This window comes from Colobus angolensis, unplaced genomic scaffold (assembly GCF_000951035.1).
Source record: "Colobus angolensis palliatus isolate OR3802 unplaced genomic scaffold, Cang.pa_1.0 Scaffold206, whole genome shotgun sequence".
Lineage (NCBI taxonomy): Eukaryota > Metazoa > Chordata > Mammalia > Primates > Cercopithecidae > Colobus > Colobus angolensis.
In genome coordinates, this window is record NW_012115222.1 from 1,993,391 (window position 1) to 2,011,646 (window position 18,256).

Below are 18,256 nucleotides of genomic sequence, written 5' to 3' on the forward strand. Positions count from 1 at the left end.
TTGATGGGTGCTGACGAGTTGATGGGTGCAGCACACCAACATGGCACAAGTATACATATGTAACAAACGTGCACGTTATGCACATGTACCCTAGAACTTAAAGTATAATTTAAAAAAATGAAAAAAAAATGTACTTAATTAAGTTCATCATTGTCCTGAGAAAGACGAGCAGAGCGGTTCTTGGCCGGGTCAGCAGAACTCCTGGCAACCCTTACCCGGGCGTGCCGGGGCACAGGCTGTGATGGTCCTGGGGCGGCAGAGACCCACGCACCTGCCTTGCGTGCCAGGCAGCACCTTTTGGAGTCGCTGCGATTGGCTGGTGTGCCCCTGCCAAAGCCTCGGCTGCTTCTGTCCACCTCTTACACTTCTCCATTTATCCATGGATCATTTCGAGAGTCCATCTTGTAAATGTTTATCGTTTTGCTGCTTTATTGCTTCTTTCTGGGGACAGTTCCAGCACTCACTGGGCGGAGAAAGGCAGCTGAGCCAAGAGAAGAGCGAAATATGGAGACCCGGGCTAAAAGCAGACGTCGTCCTTCCCACCTGCTATTTCTGTATTCAGACAGTGGATACATCAGGGAATAACTTCACGTCTTCTCCAGGCGAAAAAGTCTTCCAGGTGAAAGTCTCAGCACCAGAGGAGCAATTCACTAGTGTTAGAGTCCAGGTTTTAGACCAAAAGGATGGGTCCTTCATAGTAAGATACAGAATGTGTGCAAGCTACAAAAATCTAAAGGTGGAAGTTAAATTCCAAGGTCAAAATGTGGCCAAATCCCCATGTATTTTAAAAGGGCCAGTTTGCCATGAGAATTGTGACTGTCCTTTGCAGAATAGTGCAGCCTGGCTATGGGGGATGAACTGCTCGCCCGGAAACCATTGCTTAGATTCAGAGAGATCTGGCACATTTCCCTGCTGTGGATCCAGAAAAGATTGCAGTAGACATCCCAAAAATATTTGGACAGAGGCAGAACCTGTGTCACTACACCTTAAAAGGTAACAAAGTGTGTATCAAGACTCACGGTGAACGCGGAGGTTTTAGAATTTTCGTGGATGCCATACTACTTTCTTTGACTAGAAAGATGAAGATGCCAGATACGGAGTTCTTTGTTAATTTGGCAGACTGGCCTTTGCTTTGGAAAAAAAGAAATCCAGTTCAAACATCCATCCAATCTTTTCCTGATGTGGCTCCACAGATTACAAGGATATCATGATGCCCACCTAAGACTTGACTGACTCTGTTCTCGAAACCATGGGCTGGGTAAGTCTGGATATGATGTCTGTACAAGCTAACATGGATCCTCCCTGGGAAAAAACTCCACAGCTGTCTGAAGAGGACAAGACAGTCACAAAGAGAGACTTGAGCTGGTTAAACTCCGTAGAAGACACCCGGAACTCATAGACGCTGCTTTCACCAACTTTTTCCTCTTTAAACATAATGAAAGTCTGTGTGGTCCCATAGTGAAACACATTTCATTTTTTTATTTCTTCGAGCATAAGTATCAAATAAATATCGATGGCACCGTAGCAGCTTGTCACCTGCCATATTTACTAGTTAGTGACAGTGCTGTGGTGAAGCAAGACTCCATCTACTATGAACATTTTTACAATGAGCTGCAGCCCTAGAAACACTACATTCCAGTTAAGAGCAACCTGAGCGATCTGCTAGAAAAACTTAAATGGGCAAAAGATGACGATGAAAAGGCCAAAAAGATAGCAAAAGCCAGACAAGAATTTGCAAGAAATAATCTCATGGATGATAACATATTCTATTACTATTTCAAACTTTTCCAGGAATATGCCAATTTACAAGTGAGTGAGCCCCAAATCTGAAAGGGCATGAAAAGGGTAGAACCACAGACGGAGAACGACCTCTTCCCTTGCACTTGCCACAGGAAAAGGACCAAAGATGAACTCTGATATGCAGAATAACTTCTATTAAAATAATGGTGCTCTGAAGACTCTTCTTAACTAAAAAGAATTTTTTTAAGTATTAATTCCATGGACAGTATAAAATCTGCTGTGTGATTATTTGCAGTATGAAGATACGTTTCTACTTATTATGCAATATTCTCATGACTGTACTTTACATTTTTAGAATTTTATAATAAAACCACCTTTATTAAAATTACATATATACACACAATTATTGTATCTGGCTTTTAATTCTATTGCTTCAAAAATCAAAGAATTAACAGTAATTAACATGTAAATATGGAGTCTAAGAGCTAATCTAGGTTAATAGTACTTTAATAAAGCATATAGCAGTATTGCATTAAATGGAATTGAGTGAATCTATTTGGCTGACAGATGTTGGTTAACGGAAAAGAGAGTTTCGATTATCATGTAGATTTTGTACTGTGGTAGCACAGAACTTGCTACATCTCATTTCTGTTAAAAATATATGTATATATATGGAGAGAGAGAATTCACTAAAGGATATGAAGTACTGAAAACATGTTTTAAAAATTTAGTTGGTTCTTCTGCATTTAAAGAACATCTGAAATATAGCCATATTATGTTTTCTGCTCTTTAGATGTGGGTAGAGGAAGAACCACAGGATGGTGTTAGAGAGTTAATTCTAAACCCAGAACATCTATTTCCTAAACCATCTTCCCTTTCCTTTCATGACCTTTTTAAGGCTCGGTTAGGTTACTGCTTTCAAAATGTGTCATATGTTGGGATAGAACAAACTCAAGAAGCACTGAAAGAGAAAGAGAAGTTAGAGAACAAAGAATTATGGAATCAGATGTGAAACTAAACACCTAAAAAGGAAACACTAGTCAAATTCATTGTGTCAACCAGTACATACCTGAATCCGACAAAAACTACAAGGGAAAGCAATGAAGAGCACTGAGTCACTGCAGACAAGGAATGAGTAAAGAGTGGAGCGGTGAAGGAATCTTAGTATCCATGGGATTCCTGCTGTCATGGACTATAAAAAAACCATATTCATTGGTGATGAAGAAGAGTTTTAAATTGTTAATGATGAAATTTCAGTTGTAGGACTGTTGGCAACTAGGTGATGTAAATTTGTGACTTGAGAGATGAGGTCTGAATTGCTACCCTGTAATTAGCAAACAGGAATCGTCGTTTCCTCCAGACACTGTGAAAAGTGTAGCTAGAATTTGGAATTATTAAAATGGATTTACTGTCATGGGGAGACTTAAATTTTAAGAAATCTCAGTAATTAAGGTTTTCTTCTAGCTTGTTGCTTTGTCCTTTCCTGGGGTAAAATATTTGGAAATGCTTGATTCTTGGAAATCTGTACTATACCCTCTTAAATATGGTTAGATGTGTTTAGTTATGTTTGTTTTTATCAAGTGATTTTAAATTTTAAATGTTAAGCATAATCCATATTTGTTTTTATAACCAGGAACCGTTTGAGGATGGCTTTGCAAATGGGGAAGAAAGTACTCCAACCAGAGATGCTGTGGTCACATATACTGCGGAAAGTAAAGGAGTCGTGAAGTTTGGCTGGATCAAGGGTGTATTAGTATGTATATATAGACTTAATTTTATAGTTACAGCATATCTGTTGGTTATAAAATCTTCATAATTTTCTTATCAGTTCTCAAGAGAACTCTTCTTTCTCCTTGTTAACTGTCTTATCTGAGTGCTGTGGAAAACCAAATTAATAGCTTGTATCTCCTTTGCTTTTGGATATTAAATTCAGCAAAGGAGATATGCCATTTATTTTGCCAAATTATTCTTGATTCTATATAATGTGTTACTGATGGTATTAAATTATATTTCATTGCCTCTTGCGATTCTTGTGCACTGTCACTTTTCAGAAATTAACTATGAAGACTATCAAATTGGGAGCATCAGAATCAAGAAGGCTGAGCAGGGAATAGAGCTGAAATATGCCTACTTCCTTTTATACTACCCCCATTATGTTTTGAGGAGAAGCGTATAGAAGTTAACAAGCAAGAAAGGAATACAGGAGAAATACTTAAGTGTTGAATTCACTTTGCTGCATAGTTTTAGGTGGTTAAGGTTCAGATTTTCTTCTGTTTTTCTGTGTTTGAATAGGCACTAACGATCTGACTAAAATAGGCTAGATTGCCTTCTCATTGGGACTTTGGAAGCACTTAATAGGGGTTGTATTGGAATTTCAGGGAGAAATAGAGGGAAAAAAAAATCACAGTTCTAGTAGTAATTTTATTGCCTAATCCATAAGGTGAATGTGAAGCTTCAGGTTACTGTATTGTTTGCTTATTCTTAGATTTTAGTGTTTTAGAAGACTGTGTTCTATGTATGAACTTAGTAAATAAAAGTGAAAATAGAGGAAACTTTTACAAATAAAATTTTAAAACATGAACACTTGGCATTTTGTGTTGACAAATATTATGTAATACTTAAATCTGCTGAAGAAATCATGAAAGGAGGATGTTATAAAAGAATAAGCAAAAGTTAAACTTGTATTGATAAAAGAGAATGTGCACTACTTTTTTTAAAGGGCTGAATTTTTGAAATATTTCTTGTATCTTGTTCTGTTGCTTCTGCTGCTTCACACAATTGTGATGAGTGCATTTATTTTCATACACACTCTTATATGTTACACTGTGTTTATATTAGCTCAAAAGTAAGCTCTTATTAAGCTCTTTATAAAAAACTGTTAAAGAAAAGGGTGGAGTAGGAGTTAGATTTAAAACTATGCATGTCCTTCTACTTTGGCTGGTTTAATGCTTACTATATAATGTTTGATTATTCTTCTTCCTCTGTGACATGGCCTCTTTTTCCCTCTTAGGTACGTTGTATGTTAAACATTTGGGGTGTGATGCTCTTCATTAGATTGTCATGGATTGTGGGTCAAGCTGGAATAGGTAAGTGAAGTTATATCCTGCTTGATTTGAGAATAAGCAAAATAACTGTGTCTGAGCTCTTAACCTCATAAAACTCAAGAAATTAGGGTCATTTTGAACTATGTTTTCCTGTATATCAGATTGTTGTCTTAATGTTCCTTTTTTTATAATTCTGATTTGGTTTTTCTAAAATGAGATCAAAATTGGGTAATTTATAACTTAAAATGTAAATTCAGCATTCTTAGACCAACCAGTTTTAGGTAACGACAGGCTTCAACAAGAGTGTAAGTATTCTCACGATCTTTTTTTTCTCCTTAAAGGTCTATCAGTCCTTGTAATAATGATGGCCACTGTTGTGACAACTATCACAGGATTGTCTACTTCAGCAATAGCAACTAATGGATTTGTAAGAGGAGGTAAATTGAATCTTTTTGTATTGTCGTCATCAGATTACTCTTACTAAACAGAAATCTAAATTGTATTTTTAATTATTTTTTACTTTAAGTGAAGCAACATATTAAGTCTATATAGACAAGAAAGTTGCTACTGAGCACTTCCAGACTAGTATATTTCAGTGTAAAATTTTGTATCAACTCATATATGTATGTTATTCAGAGTGTCTCATAGCAAGAATGGAGCATCTACTTTGGTCTCTTATCCACTGGGCTGCTTCTTAATTGCCTCCTCCAAGGCTTGCCCTTGGATCATTCAGCAACATGCTCCTGGCATTTATTCAACATTGTAATGGAGTAACCTCATTCCCCACCTCCATCCCCTATTGAGGGAAACTGAGGCAGTATACCTTCCCCATGATCTGATAGCATTGTGTGAGCTATACCTGGTACTGTAAATTAATTAACTAATTAATTTGGAGATGGAGTCTCACTCTGTCACCCAGGCTGGAGTGCAGTGGCGTGATCTTGGCTCAGTGCAACCTCTGCCTCCCAGGTTTAAGTGATTCTTCTGCCTCAGCCTTCTGAGTAGCTAGGATTACAGACATGCACCACCACGCCCAGCTGAATTTTGTATTTTTAGTACAGACAGGGTTTTGCCATGTTGGCCAGCCTGGGCTTGAACTCCTGACCTCAGGTGATTTGCCTGCCTTGACCTCCCAAAGTGCTGGGATTACAAATGTGAGCCACTGCACCTGGCCCTGGGACTTTAAATTCATACTTTCAAGTCTAGCTTTCTGTGGGCACTATGAGACCTCTCCTTAGAGTCTGTAAGATCTGCCTTGTGAGATTTTTACCCTCCCTAGGAAGAGGACCTAAAAGAGTACGGGAGAATGGAATCAGGATCCCTGAAAACAAGAAGAAAAGAATTCCATTTTCCAAATCAAAATTCCTCAGTCAGAGTAAGAAGATCCCTGGAGAAAGGAGACAGAATGCCTGCTAGCACCTGTAAAGTCATGGTAGCAAATCAACTGAGAAAAGATCTATTTCATCTGCCTCAACTGTTTTGAATATCCCTGTTTGACATTATATAACACAATTTCCATTTTACCTGCATCAAGTATTTGGGTGTGGGAGGAAAAGAGAGAGAGAACCAGATTGAGCTTTTGATTTTTCATCATCGTCTTTATATATTTTAGACACCAGAGGATCCAAATCACTAAGACCCTTGGAGGCTGGTATCTTGTATCAATACGATTATGACTATGCTGAGCATGCATCACTGTTGACTGAAGTTTTATGCTTCTGTTAGCCTGGATTGAGCTATATTGGGATATATGATGCGGTTATGTTCAGCAGAGTTAGTCAGATAGTACTGAGAGATACTTTTTGGCTTCTCGTGAACTGGGTACTCCATGTGTCATTTCTCTCTGCCACAACTGGGGAATGAAAGTGGGGAGAGAAATGGACTGGGCTGTTATGTATTTGTAGGGGATCAGCAAATCATCAAATAATTTATCCTTTTCCTCAGACCTTAGAATCTAGGCTGTGAGCCTCAAAAGGAATGGGGCAGGAAGCCACTGGTAACATTAACTTCACACTTTTCCCCCATTTGAATCAGACTTTTGGAAGGTAGAGATTTTGCAAGATTGTGACCAAAAAGCCATTTCATTTTTCAATACCATTGGTAGTTTACATATCTATCTATCTCTCTCTCTCTCTCTCTTTACAAATACATTTCCCTCATAGACTTTGTGTGCAGTCTTCTGTCCTGGAGTGCCAGGGAAAGTATGAGAATGTGGAACCCACACAGATCTGTCCCAAAAAATGACTATATATTGTAATTTTACATGAGTTTCCTGAAAAATCTGTTCACGAAGGAAGAACCTAGAGGATAAAAACCATTTGAAATTCTGTTATGAGGTGTTCATACAATCGAGAACGTGATACATTTGCTGAAATAATGAAACCCATAGAAGATAAGAGAGAAAGTTATTAATTTAAAGAATGACCAAATACTATGAAGCTTTCTTAGAAGGTATTCATTTTTCACTTAGTGACTTTGGACATCTGGATGGTCTTTATAGAATATATATGAGCTGCATCGTCTGCAATGAGTGTTTTCTAGAGATTCTTTATTCACTTCAAGCCCCTTCTGTCTCCTCTGTATCTGACTCAGATTTGGAAACCCCTAACGTGATTTATTTTGCTATCCTGAAAAAAGTATTTTCCACATGGGAGAAAGTAGATGCAGACATAAAACGGAGATCACATTATACCTGTATCCAGGATTCCAAATTGAAAGTATTAGTCTTAAAATGTATCCTGAAAGTACATATTTTTTAGCTTTTTCCATTAAAGTGACCTATAGTAAATGACCAACTCAGCGGCAATAAGCAGTTCTTGTGCCCATGTTGTGTATTTCCACTCAAAAGAACCAGTGGACTTCAGAGAAAAGATTGATTCCTTATCTGGTTAGGAAATGAGCTTAGACAACTTTTCAGATCCAAAAGTATTGGACACTATTAGTTTCATGTCAAAAGGACCTAAGAGTCAACTTAAAGGAGCTAACACTGGCTAAAGTTTGGATAATTTGAACAACAATAGTGATGATAACTGACTTGGATGAAAATATATGAAAATATGGATGTAAATCCATAAGTTCACAGTGGAACAAACCAAAAAATCTCACTTTTCACCTTTGAAACATACTAGGGAACCATCTTATGAAAATTGATAAATAAATAGTGTTTTAATCAAACTCCTGAAAGTTTTCTTTCCTGAACTCAAGGTAACCAAGAAGTCGATGAGATTCGTTCTTCAGATAATTACTGTACATAATGAGTGAAGGAGGAAAGAGAATTAGAATATTCCAACTTTGTATGGATCAAAGACTTAAATCTAAGACCTGAAACCGTAGAAATTCTAGAAGATAACATTGGAAAAGCTCTTCTAGGCATTGGCTTAGGCAAAGAATTCATGACCAAAAACCCAAAAGCAAATTTAACAAAAACAAAAATAAATGGGACCTAATTAAACTAAAAAGCTTCTGCACAGCAAAAGAAATAATCAGCAGAGTAAACAGACAACTCACAGAGTAGGAGAAAATATTTGCCAACTATGCATTGACAAAGGACTAATATCCAAAATCGACAAGGAACTCAAATCAGCAGGAAAAAATCAATCCCATCAAAAAATGGGCAAAGGACATGAATAGACGATTCTTAAAACAAGATATACGTATGACCAACAAACATATGAAAAAATGCTCAACATCGCTAATTATCAGAGAAATGCAAATTAGAACCACAATGAGATACCACCTTACTCCCGCAGGAACGACCATAATTTAAAAAAAAAAAATGAAAATAACAGATGTTGGTGTGAATGTTGTGAAAAGGGAACACTTTTACACTGTTGGTAGAAATGTAAACTAATATAACCACTATGGAAAACAGTATGGAGATTCCTTAACTAAAAGTAGAACTCCCATTTAATCCAGCAGTCTTCCTGCTGGGTATCTACCCAAACAAAGGAAAGTAAGTCATTATATGAAAAAGACACTTGCACACGTGTTTATAGCAGTAGAATTCGCAATTACCAAAATATGGAACCAACTTAAATGCCCATCAACCAGTGAGTGGATAAAGAAAATGTGGTGTATATATACACCGTGGAATACTATTCATCCATCAAAAGGAATGAAATAATGGCATTTGTGGCAACCTGGATGGAGTTGGAGACCAACATTCTAAGTGAAGTAACTCAGGAATGGAAAACCAAATCTCATATATTCTTACTTATAAGTGGGAGGTAAGCTATGAGGATGCAAAGGCATAAGAATGATATAATAGACTCTGGGGATGCGGGTGGAAGGGTGGGAGGTGAGCGAGGGATAAAAGACCACACAACCACACATTGGGTATAGTGTATGCTGCTTGGGTGATGGGTGCACCAAAATCTCAGAAATCACCATTAAGTAACATCCATGTAACCAATAACCACCTGTTCCTCCAAAAACTATTGAAGTAAATTTTTTTTTTAAATTCCAACTTCCGTAAAGCTTTTACTTGATAAGAATACCTGTGAAGTATTGTTTCCCAACAAATTAAATCTGAATCACATTATGCCAGTATCTCCAGAAAGCATTTTATAGAATATGCAGGGGAGAAAGGAACTTCTTAAATGACAGCATAGGGTGATGACAGAAAATTCCAGACTGGGAATCTCTGTGGAGCAAGGAATCCTTATTCAAGGCTCAAAAAAAGATGGAGAGGGGAGATAATGGTTTAAAACAAACTTGAGATTCAACGTATAGTTATGAGTTTGGTTTGCCATTTTAGCTATAAACTATAAACTACACTTCTTGGTGGTAGCAAGAATCTCTGAGTTGGATTTCCTACAGCTCAACTGCTGAGGACTTGATTTTGACGGCCTACCTTGTAAAGGCTACTTAGAGAGGACGGTAATAGAGCTAGAATTAACCAGAGGATTTGTGTCTTAAAAGGAAACGGAGAAATGCTATGCGAAAAGTGATGTCTGGTGAACCCATCTGAACTTTTTGTAGACTGAAAGTTGACTATTAAGGGAATTAATAAGGAAATAAATTTTCTTAAAATACTATTCAAGGGTTGGGGAACATTGTGGTTACTGTTTAGTAATTTTCATTCAAAGAGCCCCATTTTAAACTTGATGCATAGTTGTAAAAAATTAATGTTAACTAATCTGAGATAATGCCTCTTTATCTTGATTCTTAACTGAATTATAACATGTATTTATGTTTTATTAATTGAATAATGTTTTATTCTCATCTCAAAAATTACATGTTTGCAACTTTGCAGAAGTGTGTGAATTCAGTGAACTTTCCCTAGTGTTGTGTACTTATTGCCATAGGGGAGATTTAATATTACTAATTAATTTTAACATTGGCTTTAACAGTACATTTTAGAGATTAAACAGATAATCTAGGAAAGTTGTACTTTGTTATTAACTTGTCAACAAATGTAATAATGTCCAACTTTTGAAGTCTCATGTAATGGAAACATGCAAGGTTTCTGAAAAAGTAAAAATGTGGAAAATAAAAGATGCTTAGTTTCAGGCCTAATTCAGTTTTAGTAGTGATTTGGGATACTATTTTTTATTTATTAATTTTTTTGGAGACAGAGTCTTGTCCTGTCACCCATGGAGTGCAGTGGCGTGATGTTGGCTCACTGCAAGCTCTGCTTCCCAGGTTCACGCCATTCTCCTGCCTCAGCCTCCTGAGTAGCTGGGAATACAGGTGCCTGCCACCACGCCCGGCTAACTTTTTGTATTTTTAGTAGAGACGGGGTTTCATTGTGTTAGCCAGGATGGTCTCAATCTCCTGACCTTGTAATCCACCCACCTTAGCCTCCCAAAGTGCTGGGATTACAGGCGTGAGCCACCTCACCCAGCCGATTTGGGGTACTATTTAAAGCTACTGGAAGCAGGTTAGAGAATCATCACTTAAGTTGTCTGCCTTCCACAGGGTAAGAATAGCAGTGCCAAGGAACTGATGGAGTTTATTTCTGTCATAGTCCCTGCCTGCAAGACACATTAATGCTTTTCAGATTATTGCAGGCTACGGGGATTTTAGAGCCCTTTCCTATTCTACGAATCATGGCAGTGTTCTTGAGAGCTTGGATTTTATAGAATTTTCATGGATATTTGCAACAGGTTTTGCAACTTGAATGGTGCTGGCCAGCAGCCACCTTGACTCAGGTCTGCATTTCCTAGATTACACGAAGTTGTCCCTTCTTTAATTAATCCATGAATTTAGACTCATTCATAGAATAGAGGGCAACTGCAGGCAGCCTTTTGTAAGATGAAGACTATAAATTCTTGGTTTTAATTCATACTGTATTATAGGAACTGAGCAATAGAAAGGAAAGGTTCCTCAATCACTTTTTGTTTGGGGGCATTTAGTTGACTTAGTTCAAAGCAGAGGTCAGTACCTTTTCAGATAAAAGGCTTGGTTACATAAAACTTCAGATAGGTAGTTCTGAAGTTTCCAAAATCTAAAATCAACGTAAACTTGCCTGTTACGTGATGAAGTTTTATGTTACTTGTAGTTTAGTCAATCAACAGACAATTGTCGAGCATTTTGTGACAGACACTGGGTTTTTAACAGTGAAAGATAAGATGCTATGTTCTTATGTTCTTGGAGAGCTTATGTTCAGATAATAATAGTAGCTATTATTTTTTGAGACCTAACTGCTAGGCATGATGCCATGGTGTTGACATACATTATCTTATGTAATGCAACATTGTGGTTAGTCACATTTAACATTTACATGGATAGTGAGAACAAAAAATCAATTATATTCATTTTTTAACAAAATTAATTTTCATGCAGATTCTGCTGGTGAATTTTTAAAATGTCTACATAAGTCAATTACTTTTATGTACTCATTTCTGTTTTACTTTTCTCTGAAATAATTGAATACCTCCTCATTTTTGTAAATAGATAAAGCCGAAAACATTGGAAATAAGGAAAAACTTTTTCCACATACTGTGACAGAAAGTGCTTTCTGTATTTGAAAAATCAGATTATCATTGATCATCAAATTTTTTTTGTTTTATCCATTGTATAACTATTAATTCCTACAATTATCAAGCAAGGAGTTCTAAGTTAGAATTCAGCTCCATAGTTACTTTTTTAAATAGCTAATTTCTTTGAAATTATAACTTTTCAGATCAATGAAGTGTTTGAAGCAGCCGTATAATACAACAACACAGTTATGTTATGAGGTCTATTAGATTTAACATTATGTTTTCAGTTCAGTAAAACACTATTTGTATACTATGAATAGCTCAGATATGAGTCTGGCAAGTAATAGAATTTTCAGCATGAGTTTTTTCTTTACTCATTGGTGATCTTTCAGTTTTGCCAGTTTATGCAGTTTATTATTATTAATACTTCAGCTTGGTTCCAAAATTGTTTGCTGCAGAATTATTATGTGTCTTTGCCTCTTGTATCTTAAAATTTAATTCAGTTATTCTGGTGATCATTTACAATAGATAACACCTAATCCTGGTTGGAAGATTCCTTGTTTGTCACTTTGCCTTTCCCTGTTTGATAAAATAATGGCAACAAAATAGAGAAAATTTGCCAAACATTAACAGGCAAGGTCTTTATTTTTTATTTGTAAACCAGGGTACTAGAATGTATTTCGTTATTGTCACCCTTTGATTCTTTCCTGAATACACCAAGAAAACTTTATTTTCACAAAATTTTCACTTTCTATTCCAACCAACAGTGAGTTTCACTTGTTCCATATCTGTATCCTCACCAACAGTAGGTATTGTCCTTTTTATTTTTCATTCTTGTATGTGCGTAGTGGTATCTTATGATGGTTTTCATTTGTACTTCCTTGATGGCTAAAGATGTTGAGCGTCTTCTCAAGCGCTGTAAGTGTAATTCTGTAGCCCATATTTTGAAGTGTTATTTATTATATTGGGAGTTCTTACTATTGAGTTTTGAGACGTTCTAGATACAAGTACTTTACCAGATAAATTATTTGTAGTTATTTTCTCTGAGTATATGGCTTGTTTCATTCCTTCAATGGCATCATTAGAAGAGCAGCTCATAGTTTTAGCTATGTCCAGTTCATCACTTTTTCCTTTTTAGATTATGCTTTTGGAGTGGTATCTAAGAAACCTTTCCCTAGCCCAGGGTCCCAAAGATTTTCTTCTGTGTTTTCTTCTAGAGGTTTTACGGCTTTAGGTTTTCAGCTAGATGTATTACCATTTGTAGCTAGCTTTTGTATATTTTGTGAAATGTGAATCAAGATTCATATGGATATCCAGTTATTCCAGCACCATTTGTTAAGATGATCTCTTTTCTGTTTACTTACCTTTGTGCTTTTCTCAGAAATTAATTGACCCTACCACAGTGTGGGTCTATTTCTAGTCTCTGTGCCGTTCCATTCATCTTTGCAAAAACCCTTGTGACTCTTACACCATTCATGAAGTTCTGCACTTTAGGTAATAGCAATACGACTAGGATCTGTTTCTTGTTTACACACTTCTGACTCCAAATGTATGGGTTTTCCCCACACAAACCAATTCCCCAACTCTCTGGACACTAATTGGGTATCTAACAATTCGATTCAAGTTTGACACTAATTGCCCAGAGTTGATGCAGACCCTATAAGTTAAGAGCTCCATCTCACAAGACTACTCCCATTTCGGATGCCAGTTGCAGTTCCAGGCCTCCTGTACCTCTGACCAACTGGCTATATATTGGGGGTTTCCACAGCCCCTTCCTCAGGTTTGATGATTTGCTAAAACGGCTCCTAGAACTTAAGAAAACAGCTTACTATCATCAGTTTATAATAAAGACTACAACACAGAAAGAGCCAAATAGAAGAGTTGCATAAAGCATGGTATGGGAGAAGGGATGCAGAGCTTCCATGACCTCTCCAAGTGCCACCCTCCTGGCACCTCTGTGTTCACCAGCCTGAGTTCTCTAAACCCCTTTGTTTATAGAGTTTTCCATTATATAGCCATGATTGATTAAATCATTGGCCATTAATGATTAGCTCAGTTTCTAGTCCCTCTCCCTTCTCTTCTCCCCCTGAGGTGTGAGGGGTGGGAGCTGGGGTGGGTAATGGGGGTATTGAAAGTACTAACCCTCTAATCACATAGTAGTTTTTCTAGCAACTAGCACTGTCCAATCTGGAAGCTATCTAAGGGCCCACCAAGTCACCTTATTAGCATAAACTCAGGTTTGAAGGGGCTTATTTTAAATAACAAAAGATGCTTCTCTCACCTTATCAGTAAATTCCAAGGGTTTTATAAGCTCTGTTGCAGTAACCTTGGATGAAGACCAAATACATATTTCTTCTTACATCACAACATCACAGCAAGGAAAATAATTTCAGTATTTTGCCGGAATTGTGATCGGGCTTTATTTTTTCCAAAGGTTTTTAAATTACTTAACTCTTAAAACGATAATAAGAGATAGGTGAGGCAATCATTTTAGTTTTGATCATAGTTATGGGACTAAATAACAGATTGCTTTAGTCTTCTCACAGCTTTACTCTTCACCTATGGCTTAAAGTCACAGACCTTTCTGAATCTCAGCCTTACTGTGTGTGAAATTAGAAGTTTAATACCAGGATTCTATGAGGCTACACATATGGACCACAGTGGAAGTGTAGGGAGAGGGTGGTAGGTGGCGAGGAGGAGTTTGGGTCATTTCCTTGATGTTCAGGGATGAGGAGCATCTTCTTATGTATTTATTGGCCACTTGTGCTGTCTTCTTTTGGGATGTAGTCACATCTTTAGCCAATTTAAAAATTGGGTTGTCCTTTTGTTACTGATTTGTAGATGTTTCTGTGTATCTAGATATGTTATTAGATTTGACATGTATGTTGTGTGTATTCGTTCTCAATCTGTGGCTTGTCTTGCCATTTTTATCATTTTCTTAATCATGTCTTTCAGTGAACAGACGTTTACCATTTTGATGAAGTCCAATTTCTCTCTCTCTCTTTTTTTTATGCTAGTGCTTTGTTCATGGTAGAAATACTTGCCTATCCCAAGGCCATGAAGATATTCTCCTGTATTTTCTTCTAGAAGCTTTATAGTTTTAGTTTTCAGATTTTTATCTGTGGACAATCTCAAATTAATTTTGAGGTATAATGTGAGATGGAGAGTGTAGTTTTTCTTCCTACCCTTTTTGCCCCCAGCCTTGTACACATATCCACTTGTTTTGGCACCATTTGTTGAAACAACTGTTTCTTATTGAGTTGTTTTTGATACCATTGTTGAAAAATCAATTGTCTGTCATCTGGACTAAATTCTGTTGCATTGATTTGTTTGTTTATCCTATGCTGGTACTATCTTGTCTTGATTGATTAACTTCATAGTAAGTCTAAGTCTTCTAACTTTTCTTTTTTAAAATTGTTTTGGCTTTTCTAGATCTTTGGCATTTTCATATAAATTTTTGATTTAGGATGCCAACTTCTGCCAAAAAATTGGATTAATAACCTAAATATATAAGGAGCTCAAACAACTCCGGGAACAAAAGCTAATAATCCAATTTAAAAATGGGTAAAAGGTTTGAATAGACGTTTCTCAAAAGAAGATATACAAATGGCAAGCAGGTATATGAAAAGGCACTCAGCATCACTGGTCATCAGAGAAATGCGAATCATGTAAAAAAATCAGGCAGTAACAAATGCTAGAGAGGATGTTGGAGAAAAGAGAACTCTTGTACATTGTTGGTGGGAATGTAAATTAATATAACCACTATGGAGGACAGTTTGGAAGTTCCTCAAAAAAACTAAAAATAGAGCTACCATATGATCCAGTGCTGTATATATACCCAAAAGAAAGGAAATCAGTATACTGGAGAGATAACTGCACTCCCATGTTTGTTGCAGCGCTCTTCACAATAGCCATTCCATGATTTGTCATCTGTGAATAGAGATGGTTTTTACTTTTTCTTTAGAGTTTCCAGGACTTTTTCTCCTCTTTTTCTTGACTGTTGAACTAGCTAAGACCTATGGTACCATGTTGACTAGAAGTGGTAAGAATAAACATCCTTTCCTTGTTCCTAGTCTTGGAATGAGTTCAATATCACTGTTAACTATAAGATTTTAAAATATGTCATTTGTCAGATTGAGTTCTATTTCTGAGTTGCTGACCATATTTATCATAAATGGATAGTGAATTTTGTCATGATTCTCCTGCATCTGTTGAACTGTATGTATTTTTTCTTCCCTTATTTTATTATCACAACCTACATATATATATATAGATAGATTTTTTTTTTTTTCCTTGCATCTAAAACAACCTACCTTTTGTAGGATAAACTTCACTAGGTCAGAGATATTATCCTTTCTGTCGAATTTTACTTGCTAAGACTTTAACATTTTTGAGTATAATCATAAGGAATATTGGTCTGGAATTTTTTCTTTTTTTTTTTTTTTTCTGAGACAGAGTCTCACTCTGTCGCCCAGGCTGGAGTGCAGTGGCGCGATCTCGGCTCACTGCAAGCTCCACCTCAAGGGTTCATGCCATTCTCTTGCCTCAGCCTCCCAAGTAGCTGGGACAACAGGCACACGCCACCATGCCCTGCTAATTTTTTGTATTTTTAGTAGAGACGGGATTTCACCGTGTTAGCCAGAATGGTCTCGATCTCCTGACCTTGTGATCCGCCCACGTTGGCCTCCCAAAGTGTTGGATTACAAGCGTGAGCCACTGTACCCAGCCTGGAATTGTCTTTTTTTTATAATAACCTTATTAGGTTTTCATGTCAGTATTATACTCATCTTATGTGTTCCCTTTTCCTCTATTTTCTGAAAGAGTTTGTGTAAAATTGATCTTATTTCTTCCTCACTGGTGAAGTCATCTGCGCCTATAGTTTTTTGCTTTTCTTGTTTGTTTTTAATTAGTTATTACCAGTTTTTTTTTAATATTTAAGAATAATTTTGGTTTTCTTCTTACTATTTTTTCCATTTTAGTTTTTATTTACTCTTCTTCCAGTTTCTCAAGGTAGAAGCTTAGATTATTGATACATCCTCATTTTTTTAGTATAAGCATTTAAAACAAATTTTACTGTAATTTCTATGTTAGATATATCTCACTAATTTTATGTTGCACTTTCATTATCAAATCAGTTCAAAATACTTTCTAATTTCCTTTGTGATTTATTTAAAAGTGTGTTACATAATTTAAACATTTAGGAATCTTTCATGCATCTAATATAATTCTGTTATGGTCAGTAATATACAGTGTGTCATTTCAGGTTTTTGAAATTGAGACTTATTTTATGACTGATATCAGTTTTTAATGTTGGGCTTTTGATTAGCCTAGTTAGGTTTTTGATTACTGATTGGAGATTTAATAAGAGTTAAAGGGGCATATATCCCCAAATCAAGATGTAATAATGATGGAACTCAGTATTGTCACTACTTAGTATCTCTAGTGTCTGACTAATTATGTTCTTTACAGTCAGGGTTTAGGGTAGTTTATGGCCAAATTCTGAGACCCCATCAGGACTTTCTTTCCATATTGACATCTGTGTTTGCTTGATCAATAGCTTTTTTTAATAAAATAATTTTTATTTTCTATTAATGTCTTCAGCATTTTTAGCAAAAACAGGAAGGCTGATTTACAAGAGTTTATCATACATATTGTACTGGTAAGCAATTAAGTCAGGGAGATCTGAGTTTAAATACAGTTATTTACTTAGCTGCTTCCATGACCTTAGCCAAATTACTTAATCTCCCTGAGCCTTAATTTTCTCATTTGTAAAATGAGGATGACATCAGTACTTTAGTAGAATTAAGTTAAATGTGTAGTATTTAACAAAATAAGGTGTATACCTAGTCTGTGCTGATTAGTAAAAAATACCACAGTCTTTCAGAGTGGTAGATCTTTAAAAATAATAATAATAATAACCTCTAGGAAATAGGAATGGAAGTGGGAGGGAATAGGGCAAATAACTGTTGCTTTTCATAAGAAATAATAGAAGATGATGTGCAGTAGTTTTTATATTCTTATCCATGTGTCACTTCCTTTTTCTTGAAAACAATACAAATCTTTTAAAATGTGAGTTTCACGTTTTAAGTTTCTGTATTTGTGAAAGACTTTTAAATATTGTGAAATCTCAGTTAACATTTTATAAAATCAAAACTTTAAGGCACATAACGTGAATTTCTTGCTCTAATAGGTCCTATTGGTCATATTTCTGATTCTAAAGTTTGTATTGTCAACAACTAAAGACAGGAGTGTTGACTAATTTCAGTAACCTGTCTTTGTGACTCCATTTTCTCATCTATAAAATCCGGATAAACTTTGTTTTAATTCATTTTTGCTATTGGGAGTAGATGAAATAATTTGTTAATTTTGAAAACGTGTTAAATAAAGGCTGATAATTATACTATTGTAGGGATTTTCCTTGTGATTAATTATAATGTGATGTAATATATTTGTTTTAAGATCTTTGACAAAATTATTATATAAATTGGAGTTTTTAGTGTTCAAGAATATTTCATAGAAAATTTTAAGTCATTTTTATCTCATAAAATC

General features: G+C 36.0%; 1 protein-coding gene and 1 pseudogene across 1 annotated transcript in view; both read left to right on the forward strand.

Annotated features, from left to right (window-relative positions):
* The window catches only part of SLC12A2 (solute carrier family 12 (sodium/potassium/chloride transporter), member 2), a 104,816-nt gene that overhangs the window by 26,671 nt on the left and 59,889 nt on the right, over window positions 1-18,256 (forward strand). The window contains exons 2-4 of the mRNA XM_011942097.1: window positions 3,374-3,493; window positions 4,751-4,826; window positions 5,126-5,221. Of these exons, the coding sequence (XP_011797487.1) occupies window positions 3,374-3,493; window positions 4,751-4,826; window positions 5,126-5,221 (292 nt within the window). The remainder of the gene's footprint in view (window positions 1-3,373; window positions 3,494-4,750; window positions 4,827-5,125; window positions 5,222-18,256) is intronic.
* Window positions 409-1,917, forward strand: LOC105511882 (annotated as a pseudogene).